This window comes from Callorhinus ursinus, unplaced genomic scaffold (genome assembly GCF_003265705.2).
Source record: "Callorhinus ursinus isolate GAN/ISIS: 27379988/994484 unplaced genomic scaffold, GSC_fseal_2.0 scaffold19, whole genome shotgun sequence".
NCBI lineage: Eukaryota > Metazoa > Chordata > Mammalia > Carnivora > Otariidae > Callorhinus > Callorhinus ursinus.
Window position 1 is genome coordinate 15584719 of NW_027397081.1, and position 21706 is coordinate 15606424.

The window sequence follows — 21706 nt, forward strand, 5'->3', positions numbered from 1 at the left end:
GGTTGGAAAAACAAATTTAGGGAAGGGAGAATGATGGGTGACTTTTCCTTGTCCCCACCGTTCTTCCAGCCCTGTGCCATTCTGGAGACTTGTCATCAGTCTGTCATCTGGATCTCTGGGCACCATACTGGCTCGAATGAAAACAACAAAAACATCAGGGATTTTCCTCTTGGGGATCAAGGAAACTGCAGACTCTTTAGATGTTTCTCTCTCTCTCTGTCCCCCTCAACACTCTTGGTCAATTGCCTGTCGTCAGGAGCAGATCTGAAGAAATAGCTTTGAGATCTGGGATTTAAAAATCCTTCCTCTGGGGAGTGGACAGACTCAGGTGGGGGCTGATTCATGTTTATTTGTCACCTTTGTGGCTGCAGGGAACTTCTCTGACCCTTCAGACATTTTACAGAGTAAAGAGAAGAACCAGGCTTGCCTTTTCCGGGGCTTATAGTTCCTGTACCCCAGGGTCAGATAACTTTGTGCACAACTCCCAAATCTGGAGAATACTTTTCTTCTCATGTTGAAGTGTGTTTTTCCTCTATTCTTCCTCCAGAACTCTTTGCCCCTGCATAGGAATGCAGTAGACATTCCTGCTGCAGTCTTTCTCCTCATCTGGAAGCCTGTTTGGGGTCATTTTCCAGGGAATGATTAGGTTCTGCGTTACGCTGATGCATGGGATGACATTTTGAGGACATGGCTTACTGAATACAAACAACATATCATGCCTCAGAAGAGCATTTACTTTTCAAATATGTTCAGTCAACCGACTTTCAGGTGCAGAATGAGGATGTGGTTTGGGTGAAGGTGAAATGGAATAAGAAAATTGCCCCGTATCACATGATGTGATGATACGAACTGAGCTAGCTCTAGAACAAGCCAAGAATGCGAATGACATTGTGATCAACAATCCAGTCCCATCTTTAGTATACATTGAAAACAAGCCAAGTAAAAATTGTGTGTGTGCGTGGGGGGGCGGGGGGGAAGGTCAATCTTTCCTTCTTTTCTCATTAACTTCAGTTTAGAAGTGAAAATAGGAAAGATCATCTCAGCAGAACTCTGTCTTCCTCTGAATAGGATTCCATCTGGGAGTTTTGAAGAGATATAGAGGAGAGAACTGTCACTCTCTCTGCTTTATTCGAATGTGAGACATAGGTCATTTGTATATTTAAAGAAATATGGCTTTTTCTCTTTTACAGGGCGCCTGAGCGGCACAGTCAGTTAAGCAACTAACTCTTGATTTTGGCTCAGTTCCTGACCTCAGGGTAGTGAGCTAGAACCCCACCCTTGGGCTCCGCACTCGGAGCAGAGTCGCAGTAGCTTCAGATTCTCTGCCTGCAAACCCTCCCTCCACGCCTCGTTTGCGTGGCTCCCGCGCGAGCATGCGCACGCTCTCTGTCTCGCTAATAAATCTTAAAAAAAAAAAATTACGTTTTTTTTTTTCTTTTTAGAGAGCGGGGAGGAGCAGAGAGAGAGACTCTTAAGCAGGCTCCACACCCAGTGCAAGCCCAATGCAGGGCTCGACCTCATGAACCTGAGATCATGACCTGACCTAAAATCAAGAGTCAGAGGCTCCCAGGCGCCGCAAGAAATATGGCTTCTGCAAGCAGAAGCGAAGTACAAATTATGCCATTACATTCTATCCAGGTGGTACTGAAGCTAATACAAATTGGAAGCCTTTAAAGGAAGCCAGAGATGTGTACATGACCCAGACGAACTCATATAGGCCCAAGGGTTAATTTCTTACCTGTATTCCATTAAATCTAGGTTTGACGATGAGGGGGAAAAATACCCTGTGTACTTACACTATGTTACGTACTGTGGAAGACCAAAGTCAAGACAGCATAGCATAAATTAATGTGAGGTAGCTGTGAGAATAAATGGTTATGGAAATTTAGAGGAGGAAAGGATTATTTCTAGCTGGAATGTCTGGTAAGAAAGAAAATATTTGAGTTGAGTTCTGAAGAATGGACTGGACTTCAGTAGCACACTTTAGGCAGAGGGAACACTCTCAGCAATGGTGATAAAAAAAGAATTGTGGTATTTTGTGACTTGGGAGTCACCCAGCATAGGATATACGTATTGGAACAGTATAAAACTGCAAGGTAGTCTGGAGTTAGATCATGACTGTTAACTTTATCCAGGAGACAATCAGCAGTGTTTGAAGTTTTTTTCTGATGCGATCAGAACTATACTTCAGTAAGACTGGTCTAGTGGCAGAATGGATTGGAGGTGGCAGGGAAACCAATGAGGAAAAGGTTTCAATAAATAGATCAGGGGAGAGAAAGGGAGGGCCTGCAACCAGGGTGGCAGATGGGAAGTTTTGACAATTATCTAAGAGGCTTGCCTAGGTTTTCCCTTGGGAGATGTCTTCTCTTTCTAGGTAGGAACTGATTAAAGGAAATTCCACTGATAGGAAATGATAATGTTGACTCCATAATCAATCTTAGGTAAAGGCCATGCTCAAGGATGTCTGGCTGATGGGTCCTTGAGTTCAGATTTTTCTCTTGTGACAGGAGCCCGCGATAAACTTAACTCCTTTATCAGTCAAGGGCTTTGTGGAAGACCCAGGTGGGGGAGCTAAGACGAAACTGAGTACTTACAGGCACACTAGAGCCTGCAAGCTCCCAAAGAGGCGGCTCAGAATTAGCAAATAAGGGCAGGGCACTTCCTTCTTTAGGAAGAAAGTTCCCTTTTTTTCAAAGTTTTTCCAGCAGAACTTTTAGATTAGAGAAGTGGAAATAACTGGGAACTGCATTTCTCTTCCATGAGAGGAACGAGTACTCCTCTGGCCAGAGCTCACAGCTGTCTTACAGCTTCTGTGGTCAAGGCCTGGTGCTGGCGGTGCTGACCTGCGGTGCAATGCATGGAGCCCAATGCGCTGAGCTGGGGAATCTTAAGTACATACTGAATTCCCAGAAAAAGGAACTAGTGTTCAGAAGCCAAAAAAGGGGTAAGTGTTTTGTTTTCAGAAGGTCAAAGGGCCTGGAAGAAGAGCTTGCGGCCTGAGTGTCTCAAGCCTTTCTGGGCTGTAATCAGGCTTGAACAATCCGCAGCAGTCACATTCCTGTTCTTGGTGCCGATTTAATGAGTTCAAAACACCAACGGGTGGGGAAAGAGCTTCCGTTTTTCTCCCACAATGTGAAGAAGCAAATGGCTTTAAGCTCAATTTCCTCATCTATCAGGTATGGGGGAAAGACCTGACCTTGAGGTTCTTTCCACGGCTACTTGTCTTCATTTAAATATCCCAATAACCCACTCAAAGAACGCCCACAAGGAACATGGAGAGCTCGGCTTCTGTCTCGTGCGCAGACTCCATGCCGGGCCCCGCCCCTCCCTTTCCCGGCTTCTCCAGCAGGGGGCGCAGGCGCAAAAGTTCCGCCTGGGCCCGCCCCCGGGGGCAAGGGAGGGGTAGGCGGCGCGGAAACTTGGCCGCGGCTTTCCGGGAGCTGCGGCTCCGGAGGGGGTGGCGCAGGAGCGGTCTCTACCCAGTCCCGACCAGGCCGCTGGCTTCCCCGAGCTCTGCGCGCTCCTCCCGTCCCCGGGCTCGCGCGCTCGGAAGGGGCGCGCCCGCGCGGACCCGCGCTCCCGTCGCCGCCCACTCCCCTCCCCGCGGCCGCCCCTCCCTCCGCCCGGACGGCCGGCGGCGGCGGCGGCGGCGGCGGCGGCAGCCGGGAGAGGCCCCTCCTTCACGCCCTCCTTCTTTCCCTCGCTCGCAGCGGAGCGGAGCCGGCGAACGCGGCTGAGCCCCCAACCCACCCCGGGCCATGGCGGGCAACGTGAAAAAGAGCTCCGGGGCCGGGGGCGGCGGCGGCTCCGGGGGCTCGGGCTCGGGCGGCCTGATCGGGCTCATGAAGGACGCCTTCCAGCCGCACCACCACCACCACCACCTCAGCCCCCACCCGCCCGGCACCGTGGACAAGAAGATGGTGGAGAAGTGCTGGAAGCTCATGGACAAGGTGAAAGGCCTGCCCGGGACCCGCGGGAGCAGGGGTGGGCGTGGGCGGAGGGGCCGAGGGAGGGGAAGGAAGGGACAGAGGAAGCTGGGGGAGGGGACGGGTCATGCGGGGCTTGGGGAGGCGAGGAGTTGGGGTGACCCGGCCGAGAGGGTGGGGGACGTGGGGGTGGGGAAGAGACCGGGAAGGTGGGGGTCGGCGGTGGGGGAAGGGCTGCGGTTGGGAGTGGGGAACGTTGAGGTGGTGTGTTTGGGGTAGCGAGACAAAGATGGGGTGGGGGCTGGGGTGAAGGTTAACTGGGAAGCCACCGGGGCGGAAGTAAAATGGGGGGGTGCGGAGTTTGGGGCTCTGCAGGGTCTAGGGATGTGGGTCACGAAATTGGCCCCAGGAAGGAGGGGGAGGGCGAAGAAGAGTGTGCAATTTACCGGCTGGGGTTGTTAGCTGGATGAGGAGTCGAGCTCTGACTCGGGAGTTAACGTTTATGGGCTCTGATTGAGAGACCTGGGGTCAGGACAACTCTGCAGGCAAACTGCGCTCGCAGCGAGCGCAGAGTTTTTTCTCATTAAGATGTAACACCAAGATAAAAGAAATTCGGGATGTTTAAATGGGCCAAGGAAGGAACTTTCCTCCACATCCAGCGCTGGGGCAAGTTTTTATCCTCCAAAACATTGGATGGGATCCATTGCTGGTGCTGAGATTAAACCACAAGCTCTGGTTAGAACCATTATCTTGGGAAAGATGTATTAACTGAGCGTGCTGAGCAGCAAATTCATACTCTTTCCAGATTCTGACTGCTTCCAGAACTTCCTCCTCACGCTGCTTTTAGCTGGGTTCTACTTCTTTCGTGGCCGACCTGACTCCTTGTTGCAGGACCTGGCTTTAAGCTTGTTCAATGGGCTTCTTTGATGACCTTTTTTAAAGCAAGTGTGAAAAATACCGCTTTTATATTTGGCCATTAAGTTTGGCGTTTGGGAGAATTTTACTTCTTTATAGTGTCTGTATAATGAAATATAGTAGTCCAGAGTACTTAAAAGTGTTTAAGCATTTCCAGAGAATTCAATACAAATTGCCTTAATATTTTTCACATTCGTTAATTCATAACTTATTTTTGAAAAGTAATTAGAAGTATCTGGCATATTGTAAGAGAACGGTGTTATTTCCTCCAGAGTAAAGTTGGTTTTCTTTGGTTCCTCTCTAGGTCTAGGTTCCTCTTCTGTAAGTTCTTCATGGATTGTTTTGGAGTAAAACAGCTAATAAAAATGATTATGAAACACTTGGCAAATATAAACGTTCTGTATAAATGCTTAATAAGACCGGTGCGTGAATTAACACTCTTGCAGTGCATACAAGTGGTTTCAGAGCCACTTTTTCAGGGCTGGTGTTTCTCGTGTTAAATAATTGGTGCTGTAATTAAAGATACAAGTATTTGTATGTTCATTATGTTGGTGGTGTAGTGCTAATCTCGTTATTAGAAATCATAATAAAACCATTACAGAAAGTTAGGCAGGGAAAGGAAACTTTGAACTCATTGACACCTTTTTAAAAAAAATACCAAATGTATTCAGTATCTGAAGTTTGTAGGTTCGCATTTTAAGGATTTATAGCTAAGGACAAAAAAAGTTCTCCTGGAATAGAGAAAACATTTGTATTTTTAGTTTCTTGTGTAAGATGTATGTATGCAGTACATCAAAACTATTGACCAAAGCCCTTTCCTTAAAAATAAACTTTTCTTAAACTTTTGAATCTCTATAAAGTAGTTCAAATAAGATCCTTCTTTAAATTTTATTTCTTTATTTCTTAAAGTATGTGTATGGGTTTTTTTTTTTTCCAGAATATTTAATTGGGAAGGATAAAGACTCATCTTGAGTGCTTTTCAGGTTTTGATAGTTTCAGGGAGAGTAGGTGCCTAGCTTTTCCTTTCCAGTGTTGGGAGAGAGGTATGTTTTACTCTTGTGTTGCTTGTCCTGGAAGGTAATTTTTAGTACTCTTCTGTATCACATATTAACTAGTCTTACTGAAATGAAACTTAGTTCTTCTTTCTGATACATTCGTCTGATAGGTTCATACTGCTCTCCAGATTTTGAGTACTTTTGTAAGTATTAGATTGAACTGTCTCTTCTATGCTTGCATAGATGGTCTTTTTTCACTTTTTTGTTAGAGTCTTAAATGTGTCAGTAACCCTTGACTTCATGCAGTATGATGTAAGTGGTAAAGAACTTAACTGTCAGATCCACAAGTGTCCCACACGCTTACTGAATTTGCTTCTAAGTCACCTTCTCTTTCCTGTTTTGTCCTCGTTATTGAAGCTAGGTGACTGTTATTCCAGTCTATTAATAATCAATTTATTGACTTAGCACTGGGAACTGTTGGTGTCCTCCCCTCCCCCAATATTGAATATGTGCAGATGGAGAAGTTGGCATAAGTCATGGGTTCTGGTCAACATAGGCCCGATTTACTAATCCACTGTGGAACTTAAATTCATTGTTGGGAAAATGCTTGTGCTAGAACACTTGTTATTTCACAAAAGACATGGTCAGCCTCTGGGAGTTTTTTGTGCTAGCCTAGTATCTTGTAATTAATATTTATATAAATACTTGGGTGTGAAGAAAGTGGCTAGTAAGAGACAAGTGGGCAGGGGAGTGGAGAGAGAAATCCTATAAATTGCCTTAAATGTCAACTTGGAAGTATTTTTTTTTTTTAAAGATTTTATTTATTTATTTGACAGAGAGACACGGCAAGAGAGGGAACATAAGCAGGGGGAGTGGGAGAGGGAGAAGCAGGCTTCCCGCAGAGCAGGGAGCCGGATGCGGGGCTCCATCCCCAGACCCTGGGATCATGACCTGAGCCGAAGGCAGACGCTTAACTACTGAGCCATCCAGGCGCCCCTCAACTTGGAAGTATTAAAGTATTTAATTTGGTGAGAGATTCAAAATTCTGTTTTATTGTTGTTTCCAACATTCTGTTACGAAGTAGAGCAGGAGGAGTTGGCAAACTTTCTGTTGAGGGGACAGATAGTAAATATTTCAGGCTTTGCTGAACCCACTTAGTCTTGTTTTCTTTGTTGTTGTTTTACAAATCTTTAAAAACGTAAAAGCCATTCTTAGCTTGCAGCTGTACAAAAAAGGCTGGAGGTTGTAGGTTGCCCGCCTCTGAAGTAGAGAGCAACATGCTGGCTGTATTTTAGGCCTATACTATGTTTTTATTTAGAATCAGCTTATATCATTAGAACATTAAGATGTTGATTATTTATTTATTTATTTAAAAGATTTTATTTATTTATTTGACAGAGACAGAGGTAGCGAGAGCAGGAACACAAGCAGGGCAGCGGGAGTGGGAGAGGGAGAAGCAGGCTTCCTGCCGAGCAGGGAGCCCGATGTGGGACTTGATCCCAGGACCCCGGGATCATGACCTGAGCTGAAGGCAGACGCTTAATGACTGAGCCACCCAGGCGCCCAATGTTGATTTTTTTTAATGGGATATAATTTATAAAAATTTATGGGGCACCTGGGTGGCTCAGTTGGTGAAGCATCTGGCTCTTGGTTTCGGCTCAGGTCATGACCTCTGGGTCATGAGATCGAGTCCTATGTCCGGCTCAGTGGGAAGTCTGCTTGAGGATTCTCTCTCTTTCTCCCTCTGCCCTCCCCGCCCCCCACCCCCTGCTCGGGTGCATGCGGTCTCTCTCAAATAAATAATATTTAGAAAAAGAATTTATAATTCCCTTATGATTTATGAGGGAAAAAATTTTCCTTTTAAGGCATGAGTTTAAAAAAGTATTTTCAAAAGGTGACCTTTTGCTACCTATCTTCTGTTTGTCCTACACCCCCCCCCCGCCAAAAGTACCTAAGTAACTTTCTTTAATTTGGAAGTAAGGTGCATTAAATAGAATTTATGATTCAGTGTATTTCATTGGACTACTTCCTCCTTCCCTCTCTCCCTTCCTTCGCATACTGAGTCCCAAGCATAGTGACTAGGTGTGAATTCTTACCTTCTAGGAGATAAGGGACCACATAAGTGTGTACAAAGTGATGCAGGATCTCTTAAGTTTAAATGTAGTGTACATATTTCTTCAGTGTTTATCTTAACCTCTCAAGATTGTAAACTCCATGAGGACAGCAACTATAATCTGCTTATCTCCTGCAGTGTCCAGTCATGAGGCTTTACACAATAGTAAGTGCTTTGTAAATATTTAAATTGTTTCGTATGTTCCAAAGGAATAACTGAAAAGAAAAGGTGTGGGGGTGGGAATAAATTTTAATTACATTAAACTTATTTTTCACAGTAGCCCTTTGGTGGTATCATGTCTGTTTTATAGATGGAGACAATTAGGCTCAGAGAGGTTACGTAATTTAGTTAGTGGTGGAGCCTGATGTGGAATCCAGGATTACCTCTCTCCTAAGGCTTAGTTATTCCCTCCATACAGTACCTTCTCAGGTATACAGCAAAGCTTCCGTAACAGAAAGCCATTTATTCAGAAAGTGACCTGTGTAGGCATAAAACAATCTTCACGCACACACGTTCCGCCATTCACACACTCAAGCAGAGTAGACATTCTCTTGAATGATATTAGGATAGCATTTAATATCATTCAGTGAAATATCATGTTATCTACTTTCAGGTTAAGGGTTTGTGTCTCTCCAAATTATGTGTGCTGGGTACTTTGCATGGTGATCACAGAGGCTTGTACATTTGATTTTCCCATTATACTCAGTGTATATTGTCTGTGGTATCATTTATCACTTTTTTTCCCATCTGTTTTACCCTCCAGTAGAGCTCTTCAGGACCGAGGCTTTGTCTTCATTTCAGGTCCTGGGCCTAACATGTGGTACTTGGTGAATGAAGTGCAAACATTTAACAAAATAAAATGAGCTCAAAACATAGTCCCTCTTCATTCTCTGTATGATAAATTGGGAATCAGGCAGGGAATCTTTTTTTGAGTGCTGACTTGAAGTATTATTTACTCAAAGTAGTTTTACCTTTCTCGGTTATAAAGGTAATATATAGCCATTGTAAAACATGATTGTGCTGTTAAGACCTCCCCCAAAGGATGTAAAATTCTTCCTAATTCCTTATGAAACACGAGCTCCCGTGAACATTTTCACATGATTCGTGATAATTTGGAAGGTATATAGAGAAGTAAGGTTGGGCCAGGGGAGAAGAGAATCTGTTCATTTTATAACTTGGGTTGATGTTTTTGGTAACTCTTGCTAGAGTAAAACCTGTTTTTAGTATGTGGTTGGTATGTTGTTAGTATATATACATTAAACCTGATAAATCATGGGCAGATTGGTCCCTTACTCTTACTGCCAACAGAATTCATGTTATATTCAAACAACAATTTAGTAATGTTTATACTATGAAAAAAACCCCGTTTCCCTAATGATTAACCTAGATCATTAAAAAAAAAGACAAATTAAGTATTAACTTGAAAACTGAGTCTGAACTTCAATCACATTTTTTAATGAAGTTGTTAATTCTGATCTACATTAGGTTTGTTGGAATTGGGGGGTTATAACAAGCAAGTCATTGTGAAATGTTTTCATGATTAGCACATTTTGTGCTGGAAGGAAATAGGTGGGAGTAGTCAGCCAGGAGCACTGGAAGCCAGCATCAGCTCTGTCCCCACAGCGCTCCTTCCTGCCGCAGCTTCCAAGAGGAGGAAGGGAGAGGGGTGCCAATGATGGCACTGCTGGCGGGGTGTACACCTCCTGGGGACTGCAGGCCCTGGGAAGGTTCTGTGCCGCAATCATAGATGCTCCGGTGATTCCTTCAGAAGAAACCCACAGCGACTCCGGGTCTCCTCTCTCCAGCTCTTAGGATGAATAGTGAGTGAGTCTTGCTTAGCCGACTCTGCTGCCTGGGCACCTTCTCAGAACCACCTCTATCTGACTGCTCTTTCCTCTGTCTCTGGGATCAGCCATGAGGAAGTCTTAAATGGAGGCCAGCATATTGATACTTGATGAATGAGATGCAATCCTTATTCCCACCTCTTCCTTTCTTAGACCTACTTTGACTAGCAGTACCTAGGTGTAGCACTCTTTGTGAAAAACAGTATATGAATCATAACACAGAACAAAATGTAAACGTCCCCTTCTCTCCTACTCCCACCTGACTGCCTCTCCAGAGGTACTTACTGTCTACAGTTTGGGTTCCATCCCTCCAGTCCTTAGTCCCTTTCCCCAACTGGCTATGAGAGGGTTGGATGGACAGCATTGCCGAGGAAAGATTTATCAACTTTGAGCGAGTTCCCGACTTTAGCATTTACTCACTAAGACTGATAACTGAGTTCTCATCATTCCTTATAGAGCAGTTTACATGTCACATCTGCTGATATATCAGAAATATCAAAATAGTGTGTTTGAGGAGAATGAAACTGAGATTCAGAGAGATGAAGTAACCTTAGTCACCCAGCTAATACTTTTGTTTTTCATGTGGGTCTTGAACTGGCGTTCAGGCTCTGTTAAGCGATTTCTTATAAGCCGGTGCTTCTCAGACTTAAATATGAATTCAGACCATCTGGGTTTTTTTTTTTTTTTTAAGATTTATTAATTTTTTAGAGGGTGGGGAGGGGCAGAGGGAGAGGGAGGGAAACTCAAGCGGACTCCACTGAGCATGGAGCCTGACGCAGGGCTTGGTCTCAGGGATGACCCTGAGATCATGACCTGAGCCGAAACCAAGAGTCAGTTGCTTGACCGACTGCGCCACCCAGGCGCCCCCAGACCATCTGTGGATCTTGTTAATGTGGAGGCTGTGTAGATCTGGGGTGGGGCCCATGAGTCTGTATTCCTGACCAGCTCCTGGGTGATGTCCGGGCAGCTGTCCCCAGGGACCATACTTGAAGCAGCAAGCCTCCATTCCACAGTTGCTTTTATCTTAGGTGAGCTGACAGACTTTATTTTTTCCCTTAAGAAATAGCAGTAGGGTTATCTTTATGTTGAAGATTTTAATTATTACGTTCTTAAATTTCAAAAGTAATTTGTACTCAGAATATACACTTTTAAGCAAAAGTGGGACTTTTAAACAAAAATGGTTCTAGAATTTTTTGCTTTTTAAAAATTTGCTATATTATGGAGATTTACCATGTTAATGCCACGTATAGGTCTCCCTGAATTTTACTTTTTAAGGATTGTATAAGATTTCATAGTTATATGTTTATCTAATAAGTTCATATTGATAATCTAGGTTATTTCTGATTTTTAATATTAGGAACAGTGCTGCAGTGACTCTACATTATGCAGTTTCTAAATATTTCTTTAGAATAAACTCCTAGAAATGAAATGTGCTGGGTCCAAAGACTCATACATTCAAGTTTAAAAATATATATATTAGCACATTGCCCTCCAAAAAATTTGCTTCCTCCCATGCTCCTTGTCTAGTTTCTTGATGTAAATATGATTCCTTGGTACCTTAGGTGAAAATTATGTTGGCATCTGTCCACAATCACACTTTTATTGAACACAAGCTGTATGCCAGGTGCTGTTAAAGATGTTAAAGGAGTAGGGCGCCTGGGTGGCTCAGTTGGTTAAGCGACTGCCTTTGGCTCAGGTCATGATCCTGGAGTCCTGGGATCGAGTCTCGCATCGGGCTCCCTGCCCAGCGGGCTCCCTGCTCAGCGGGGAGTCTGCCACTCCCTCTGACCCTCTTTCCTCTCGTGCTCTCTATCTCTCATTCTCTCTCTCTCAAATAAATAAAAATAAAATCTTAAAAAAAAAAAAAAAAGACGTTAAAGATGACCCAGTGTAGGGACGCCAGGGTGGCTCAGTCGTTAGGCGTCTGCCTTTGGCTCAGGTCATGATCCCAGGGTCCTGGGATCGAGTCCTGCATCGGGCTCCCTGCTCGGCGGGAAGCCTGCTTCTCCCTCTCCCACTCCCCCTGCTTGTGTTCCTTCTCTCGCTGTGTCTCTCTGTCAAATAAATAAAATCTTAAAAAAGATGACCCAGTGTGCTCAGAATCTGGTGATCTAAATGAAGGTATACAAAGGGCTCTGGCAAGTCTCTGTGGGAATCATTAGGCAAACCTTTACTTCATTCCTGAAGAGACAAGAAAGGGGATTGGGAATGGGGAGAGACCTTAGAGCAAATTGGTGCCTTTGCAATATCCTAAGCCACAGTTGTATCTTAATTAGGGTCTGACATCCAAAAGTGATGCTAAAATCATTTAATCTCTGGTTCATGCTAAGTATTCCGTTTGAAGTTGCACTGATAAGTCTGGGTAGAGAATTATTTTTTCCTTTAAAAAATAGAATCCAGGGCGCCTGGGTGGCTCAGGTCACGATCCCAGGACCCTGGGATCGGTCTGCTTCTCCCTCTCCTTTTGCCCCTCCCCTGCTCGTGCTCTCTCTCTGTCTCAGATAAATAAATTAAAATATATTTTAAAAAATAGGAATCCGTGTTTAAAAACTGCATGGTTAAACTATCAGCATGTGTAGGTTATTTAATATCATACATTGTGTTGGATTTTTTTCCCTGCAGTTAATGTGATGAATGAAAGTAATGAGATTGGTAATTAGTTACAGGTGGCATAGTGTCTTTAATAAGTAGCGTTGGGTGGTATTTGAGAAGTGGTAGGTAGTAATTATAGTTCAAGTCCCTGAATGGAGTTTCGAGAAATCAATAATGGAGAATAGTAATTAGAAGTAAAAGGCTTTTTTCTTGGGGCTGTTATCTAGTGATGATATGTTTCTTAAAAAAAAAAAAAACCAACAGAAAAACTATAGGTTTCTAATTTGTCTTAAAAAGCATTTAAAAGCTTCACTGTATATACTTGTAAAACTGTTAAACGTTTTCAAGTTTCTGTGTTGATGAGTTTCTAAACCTGAGGCTTTAAGAAGATTTAAGAAATTAAAGTCTTGGGCGCCTGGGTGGCTCAGTCGTTAAGCGTCTGCCTTCGGCTCAGGTCATGGTCCCAGGGTCCTGGGATCGAGCCCCGCATTGGGCTCCCTGCTCGGCCGGGAAGCCTGCTTCTCCCTCTCCCCCTCCCCCTACTTGTGTTCCCTCTCTCGCTGTGTCTCTCTCTGTCAAATAAATAAAATCTTTAAGAAAAAAAAAAAAGAAATTAAAGTCTTAAGGAGGCTTTAGAAATTAATTGATCTCTTTCATTTATAGAGGCAGAAATTGAGACCCAGAGAGGTGAATAAACTTGCTTAAGGTCAACTTAGCCAGATAATGTTGGTCATCAGGCTAGAACCCAGGTCTCCAGACCTGATGTCCTTCCTGCCATACTTCCTGCTCCTTTGAGCTAGGGAGCCTTTTAAAACTGTAACTAGATTTTACGTGTTTTATGTTCCAGCTCAACAAACTGAATACTCATTTTAAAGCATAAATCTTACTTTAATCACGTTTTAAGTATGAAAAAGTTTGAAATGAAAAACGCTTCCACGGGTGACTTGAGGTCTACAGAGCTAAAAATACTTAGTCATTCATAGTCCTTTATGCTTAGAGATTTCTGCCTAATTGGAAATTCACGTTCCTTAGTGGTAGAAGGGTCTGTGTTCAGAATAGAATTAGGCTTAGGCACTGTTCTCGGTACCTTTTCTCTTTTTATAAATTTAGCTATTTCCAAGCATAATTTTATTCCTCTTTATTGTGATCATAGCACTTTCCACATTTTTTCTGTTGGCCACTGAGCCTTGGCAGCAGCGAAGGGAGGAGTGAGGCCAAAGAGAAGGCGGTTGTGAGTGGGCTGTATGGCGGCCGTGCGAGGGTGCTGTTGCTTTCCCAGAGCTAAGCACGTTTCTCTTTGGCATTGTTTTGAGTGATGTTGTAAATGTACAGGCAGAAGTAAACAAAAGGAAGCCATTTTTGCCATTGCAAGACTTGGAAGGCCAAATAAAATTGGCCAAATGGAGGACACGCTGAGCAGGAAAATACTTCAGCTTTTTAGAAATTTTTTGGTGAACGTTTTTGAAGCTCAGTGTCCATTCATGCTTTAGCCAGCTATGGCTGCCAATTTAAAGTCTACTGAGTAATAAAGGCAGGTTTTCGCTTTTGTTTGTTGACTCTTGAATTAGTCACAGAGCCTTTTTTGAACTTTTTTTCTAGAGATATATGTGTAGGGCATTTCTTTTTCTTTCTAGAAGATTTTAGTATCGCAAGAGTAGGTCTACTTATATATATTCTTTATGGTCTGTGTTAGTGTTAAAAACTCAAGAGTTGTTAGTGGAATACTGATTTCCCTGGTCATGTGATGATTCATCTCAAAAAGATCTTGAGAAAAGCAGACATTTAATCGCAAATGATCTTCATAAGGTCACATTCAAAGGAGGGACAGATATTTGTGAAAGGTACATGGTACTAGCTTAAAAATGCAAGCAAATCAAGTGTTTTTGGAGACATTTTTTAACTTGTTATATTTTAAATCTGGTATGTTATGAGGAGTGTTACGTTTTTCAGTGAATTGTCATTAACATTGATTGCATGTTATACGTTGGGTATTGTATGTAACGCTGAGCAATTTTAGTTTCATTTTGTTGTTGAAAGGAAGTATATCTTTTTTCCAGAGGTATTAGGCAAATAATGCATTTTAACCTAAACTCTGTGAAGTTAATGCATTTACGTTTAAGTAGGGAGAACGGGGCGCCTGGGTGGCTCAGTGGGTTAAGTGTCTGACTTCCGCTCAGGTCTTGATCCCAGGGCAGTGGGATGGAGCCCCACATTGGGCTCCCTGCTTAACGGGGAGCCTGCATCTCCCTCTCCTGCTCTCCCTGCTTGTGCGCGCGCTCTCTCTCTGTCAAATAAATAAATAAAAGCTTTAAAAATAAATAAATGGGGAGAACAGGTGGGTTGGTGTGTGTAGCCCCGGATGTAAATGTAGACTCTTATTGGGAGGCTCTGCTGGATTTGGACCTTGGAGGGGGGTGGGTACTGTAGCTTTTGCAGATCGTCGGTCACCCTGTTCTTGGGTGGCCTGCTGCCTTTTCTCTATCCTTCAGTCATCAGTTAGAGACTACGCAGGTTTGGGAAGGTAGCAGTGGCATGAGCCAGGATGGTAGGAATTATGGTACTGCTTTCTGGGAGTCATCAAAAGGTGATGTTCAGTCTACCACTCTACCTACAATCCACAATTCCTGCCTACCCTGATGATAAGCCTGGTCAAGGTGAATGGAAATGGGGAGCAGAACTAACACATACTGAGTACCCACTTTATTGGAAACTGTGCAGGCCTTTCATACGTGTTTATTATGAGGTAGGTATTCTCTCTGTTTTTGCTGGTGGAAGAGCTGAGGCTCAGAGGTTAAGAAAATTAGTGATGGTAAATGACTGAACCAGGACATAAAATAGTTGGTTGATGCAATCTTAGCAAAATGTGAAAACATTTGGTCCTTTCTAATTTTAATTGGATACTTCAAAGCTTACATTTCAGGCTTCATCATAATGTCCCCTTGTTAATTGCCTGCCTATTCCACATCTCTCTCTTGCTTTCTCCACTTTGCTCTCTCCATTTTAGTCTCACTGATCTTTTTATTCCTCAAACAAATCCAGACCTGTTCCCACTTTCAGACTGTTGGATTAGTTTCCCGCTCTGGGCTCCTCTTTTGCTGATACCATATCCTTCCTGTAATTTCAACTCTTAGTCCAAAAACACCTCAGAGAAGCTTTCCCTGTTCACTATTCTAAAGGAGTCGTTCAGGGGATGCCTGGGTCGCTCAGTCGGTTAAGCATCTGCCTTTGGCTCAGCTCATGATCTCAGGGTCCTGGGATCAAGCCCCGAGTCAGCCTCCCTGCTTAGTGGGGAGCCTGCCTCTCCCTCTGCTGTTCCCCCAGCTTGTGCCGTCTCTCTTTACCAAATAAATAAAGTCTTTAAAAAAAAAAATAAAGGAGTCGTTCAGCATTTTCTTACTCTATTACTCTATTTAAATTCTCTGCATAGAGCCTGATATTTTTCTTTTCTTTTTATTGAAGTATAAATGACATGTAATATTAGTTAGTTTCAGGTGTATAACATAGTCTATATTTGTATACATTGCAGAATGATCACCACAGGTAATAGTTACCATCCTGTCACCATACAAAGTTAACAAAGCTGTCCTCACAAATTTTTTTCTTTCAATGAGAACTTTTAAGATTTACTCTCTTAACAATGCTGAATTATCCAATACATATTGTATTTTTTTTTAATTTTATTTATTTATTTGAGAGAATGAGATAGAGCATGAGAGGGGGGAGGGTCAGAGGGAGAAGCAGCCTCCCCACCGAGCAGGGAGCCCGACACGGGACTCGATCCTGGGACTCCAGGACGTATTATTGACTGTGGTCACCAAGCATTACATTCCCCATAAGTGAAGTTTATGCTTTTTGACTCCCTTCACCCGTTTTGCTGACCTCCCAACCTCCTCTCCCCTCTGGCAACCACAAATTTGTTCTCTGTGAGTTTTGTTTTGTTTTTGCATGTTTGTTTTATTTATCAAATTCTACATATAAGTGAAATCATAAGGTATTTGTCTTTCTCTGTCTGGCTTATTTCACAGCAGAATACCCTCAAGGTCCATCCATGTTATCACAGATGGTGAGATTTCATTCTTTTTTATGGCCCAGTAGTGTTCTGTTGAACATACATACCACATCTTCTTTATCCATTCATCAGTCCATGGACACTTAGATTGTTTCCATATGTTGGCTATTGTAAATAGTGCTGCAGTGAACACAGGGGTGCATGTCTTTTCAAATTAGTTTTGTTTTCTTCAGATAAATAGTGGAATTATTGGATCGTATGGTAGTTCTATTTTTAATTTTTTTGACGAATCTCCATACTGGTTTCTGTATGGCTGCATCAATTTACATTCCCACCAAGAATGCATGAGGGCTCCCTTTTCTCTGCATCCTTGCCAACACTTCTTTCTTTTTGATACTAGCCATTCTGACACGTATAAGGTAATATATCTCATTGTGGTTTTGATTTGCAGTTTCCTGATGATGAGTGATCTGTATGTCTTCTTTGGAAAAATGTCTATTGATATCCTTTGCTCACATGAAAATCAGATTGTCTGTCTTTTTGTCATTGAGTTGTGTGAGTTCTTTAATGTTTTGGATGTTAACCCCTAATCAGATACATGATTTGCAAATATCTCCTCCCATTTGGTAGGTGGCCTTTTCATTTTGTTGATGATTTCCTTTACTGGGCAAAAACTTTTTAGTGTGATGTTGTCCCCTTTAATTTTGCTCTTTTGCCCTTGCTTTTGGAGTGAGATCCAAAAAATCATCACCAAGACCATTGTCAAGGAGCTTACCACCTATGTCTTCTTCTGGGAGTTTTATGGTTTCAGGTCTTAGAACTTCATATTTTTCTTGAATTCATTTTTTTGGTTTATTGCCTGATGATGGCTCTCAGACTCAGGCATGTTGTCCTTTTACTTCTCTGTCCTGGTGCTTGACATATATTTGCTGAATGGGTGCCTTGAGAAAAAACAAAACCATCAGGAACATTCCTCCCTTCAACTTAACTGCCTTCATCTGTCTGAATTTGTCTTTCAGTCTGCCCTCACTCCCTTCTGTTTTAGAGGATGGAGATGTCCCTTCTTTTAATGATGTTTAATGTTCCTAGCTGTATTGTAGATCTCATTTCCTGTTGTCTTCCCAGAAACCTTAGCTTTTCACTTACCTTTTTTTCTTCTGGTTCTTTCTCCATGTCCAATTTTCTGTGAAAATAAAAACCTTCAATTATATACCTTTTGTAGTCTTCGCTAGATCTTGAGATCTTAGTCTCGTTGTCAGTCTCCTCTGCCTTCCTCCATGAACTGACCTCAGGAAGGTTTCGTTTTGATTATTTTTATTATAAACCTATATTCTGTAAAAACATATTCTGAATTACAAACACCTGGCTTACAAAGGAGGTTTGGGAATGTAACACTTATAAATTGGAGACTATTTTTTTTATTAGTATGAGTTTTTAATTCTTGGACTTAGAATATAGTTGTCCTCTGTGGTAGTCTTTTTTCTTGGCTGTGTTGTTCCCTTTTGGCTTGAAATATTTAATAGGATGAGCAGCTTCCTCAAACACTGCTAAAATATTCATACATCAGATATTTTTGTTGATTCAGCTTGTGTTTAGTAGGATTATATGGGGCTGTTTTTTCAAGAGTTGAGGAAATGGTATATACAGAGAATAAAATACCTAGCTTTAAAAATTTAATATCTGACTCATCATTTGATGAGTCATTGATGATTAGTTATTAAATGGGAATTTTGCAGTGATTCTAACTGAACCTAATGTTTCCACTTCTGGGGGAATCTCTCTGAAGGAAATAATCAGATGTATAAAAGAATAACATGCTCAGCAATGTTCATCACAGTGATCCTTATAATAGTAAAGACTTGAAAACAACATAAATGTTAAAACAGAGTGTGGGGTGGGGTGGGGTGGGATGGTTAAGATATATTATGGTATATCCATAGGATGGAATCATTTAGACATCTCATCTCAAGCTTATAATGAGTTTTTGTTTTTGTTTTTTTTAAGATTTTACTTATTTATTTGACAGAGACAGCAAGAGAGGGAACACAAGCAGGGGGAGTGGGAGAGGGAGAAGCAGGCTTCCCGCCGAGCAGGGAGCCTGATGTGGGGCTCGATCCCAGGACCCTGGGATCATGACCTGAGCCGAAGGCAGACGCTTAACGACTGAGCCGCCCAGGCGCCCCGCTTATAATGAGCTTTTGTTGACACAAGGAAATAGATGTTTTTAAGTGTGAAATAAAAACAAGACGTGAGACTTTGCTTCTACCAATGTTAGATAATGTCAGATTGTTTCAAACCAAATATATTGCTGACAACTAGAAAAGCTAGAAGGCATTGAAGAGCCATAAAAGCAGTAAGGAATTATGAGGCCAAGTTCCAGAAGATAAGGAAAGCTCTGAGAAGTTAGCCTGATGTTTGAGGCTGCCTTGTCCATGAGATCATGGCTGATTTTGGAAGTGACAGTTGAGAGGCTGAGTAGAGTTTTCAAAAGGCTGATGTCAGGGAGGACAAAAAATTGGAATCAGAGCCTCCCAGGGTAGAGGGCCCTGGGAAACTCTTGGTTTTGGGGTTGGTTTCCTCAGGGCCTAAATTGTAGGAGTAAGGGTAAAACAAGTAGACTAGTCTTTATAGGGACTGAAGCCCAACTTTTCAGTTTTTTCAGTTCTGGATAAGATTAAGATGATCTGGGAATCCTGATGTCCCTAGCCTGTCTGCTTGCCAGAAGCAAAAGTAAACCCTTTCTGAATAACATCATCCATGGTCTCAGATTGTGTCTATAATTTCTTATATAGAGTGTCCAACATTCAATAAAAAAATAACCAGGCATGTGAAAAGACTAAACGCACCTGGAAACTGAGAGGAAAAATTGACAATAGAAGCCCATAGGACAGGCAGAGATACTTGAATTATCAGTCATGGACTTAAAAAATGTATGATTAATGTGTTAGAGGAGCTAAAGACAAAATGTTGACATTTGAAATAAATAGAAATTCTGAAACTGAAAAACACAGCTGATTATTAAGAACCCCGTGAATGGGTTTACCAGCATAGATATAGCCGAAGAGAAAATTAGTGAAGTGAAAGATAAATTAGGGGATAAATCCAGACTAAGCCACTGAGAGAGGCAAAGGATGGAGAAGACAGAAAAGAGTGTCAAAAACATGGAACATGGTGAAAAGTTCTTATGGATTAGGTCATTGAAGTTCCAGAAGGAGAGAAGAAAGTAAATGGCACAGAAGCAATTACAGGCATACCTCATTTTATTGTGCTTTGCACATATTGCATTTTTTACAAATTGAAGCAAGCCTCTTTACAAATTCAAGCAAGTCTCACCACTCCATTTTTCCAACAGCATTTGCTCACTTTGTGCCATATGGTAAATTCTTCCAATATTTCAAACTTTCTCATTTATGTTTGTTACAGTGATCAGTAATCTTTGATATTACTATTCTAACTGTTTTAGGGCGCCACGAACCACACCCGTGAGAAATGGTGAACTTTTTTTTTTTTTTAATTGAGCTCTACACCCACTGTGGGGCTTGAACTCAAGACCCCAAGATCAAGAGTTGTATGCTTAAAAAAAAAAGTTGTATGCTCTACTGACTGAGCCAGCCAGGCACCCCTGAAATGGCAGACTTTTTTTTTTTTTAAGATTTTATTTATTTATTCTACAGAGGGAGAGACACAGTGAGAGCAGGAACACAAGCAGGGGGAGTGGGAGAGGGAGAAGCAGGCTTCCAGCTGAGCAGGGAGCCCGATGCGGGACTCAATCTCAGGACCCTGGGATCATGACCTGAGCCGAAGGCAGACGCTTAATGACTGAGCCCCTGAAATGGCAAACTTAATTGATAAATGTTCTGTGTTCTGACTACTGACCAGCTCTTCCCCATCTCTCTCCCTCTCGTTTGGCCTCTCTTATTTCCTGAGACACAACAATATTGAAATTAGGACAATTAATACTCCTATATTGGCCTCTACGTATTCAAGTGAAAGGAAGAATTGCACATCTCTCACTTTAAATCAAAAGCTAGAAATGATTAAGCTTAGCGAGGAAGGCACCTCTAAAGCTGAGACAGGCTGAAAGCTACACCTCTTGCACCAGTTAGCCAAGTTGAGTGCAAAGAAAAAGTTCTTGAAGTAAGTTAAAAGTGCTAGCTACCCCAGTGAATACATGAAAGATAAAGTGAAACATTTACTGCCCAGGCGGAGAAAGTTTGAGTGGTCTGGATAGAAGATCAAATTAGCCCCAACGGTCCCTTAAGTCAAAGCCTAATCCAGAGCAAGGCCCTGGCTCTCTTCAATTCTGTGAAGGCTGAGAGAGGTGGGGGGAAGCTGCAGAAGAAAAGCGTGAAGCTAGCAGGGGCGGGTTCATGAGGTTTAAGGCGAGAAGCCGTCTCCATAACATAGAAGCGCAGGTTGAAGCAGCGAGTGCTGATGTAGAAGCTGCAGCAAGTTCTCCAGAAGATCTAGCTCAGATAGTGGAGGTGGCTCCACGAAACAACAGCTATTTCAGTGTAGACTGCACAGCCTTCTATTGGACGAAGATGCCATCTAGGACTTCCATATCTAGAGATAAATCAAAGCCTGGCTTCAAAGTTTAGTCTGACTCTCTTGTTAGGGGCTCATGCAGCTGGTGACTTTAACTTGAAGCCAGTACTCATTTACCACTCCAAAATCCTAGGGCCCTTAAGAATTATGCTAAACCTACTCGACCTTTGCTCTGTAAATGGAACAACAAAGCCTGATTGATAGCACAGCTATTTACAGCATGGTTTACTGAATATTTTAAGCCCACTGTTGAGACTTCCTGCTCAGAAAATTTATTTCAAAATATTACTGCTCATTGACATTGTACCTAGTCACCCAAGAGCTCTGATGGAGATGTAGAATGAGATGAGTGTTTTCATGTCTGCTAACAAGCATCCATTCTGCAGCCCATGGATTAAGGAGTCATTACGACTTTCAAGTCTTATTCAAGAAATACATTTCATAAGGCTGTAGCTGCCGTGGATAGCGTATTCCTCTATGGAGCTAGGCAACATTAATTGAAAACCTCTAGAAAGGATGCCATTAAGAACATTCGTGATTCATGAGAAGAGCTCAAAATACCAACATTAACAGGAGTTGGGAAGAATTTGATTACAACCTTCGTGTATGACTTTGAGGGGTTCAAGACTATAGCAGAGGAAGTACCTGCAGATGTGGTGGAAACAGCAAGAGAACTACAATCAAGTGGAGCCTGAAGATGGGACTGAGTTGCTACAGTCTCATGATAAAACTTGAACGGATGAAGGGTTGCTTCTTACAGACGA

General features: G+C 42.5%; 1 protein-coding gene across 3 annotated transcripts in view; it reads left to right on the top strand.

The window, feature by feature from the left end:
• Positions 1 to 3638: 3638 nt before the first annotated feature.
• CBL (Cbl proto-oncogene) overlaps positions 3639 to 21706 on the top strand; it is a 76821-nt gene continuing 58753 nt past the window's right edge. For 2 of the 3 annotated variants that reach the window (XM_025893838.2, XM_073903844.1), the window contains exon 1: positions 3639 to 3950. In XM_025893838.2, coding sequence (XP_025749623.1) covers positions 3759 to 3950 — 192 coding nt within the window. In that variant the 5' untranslated portion in view covers positions 3639 to 3758. The remainder of the gene's footprint in view (positions 3951 to 21706) is intronic. The other variant, XM_073903845.1, reaches the window with a different exon arrangement.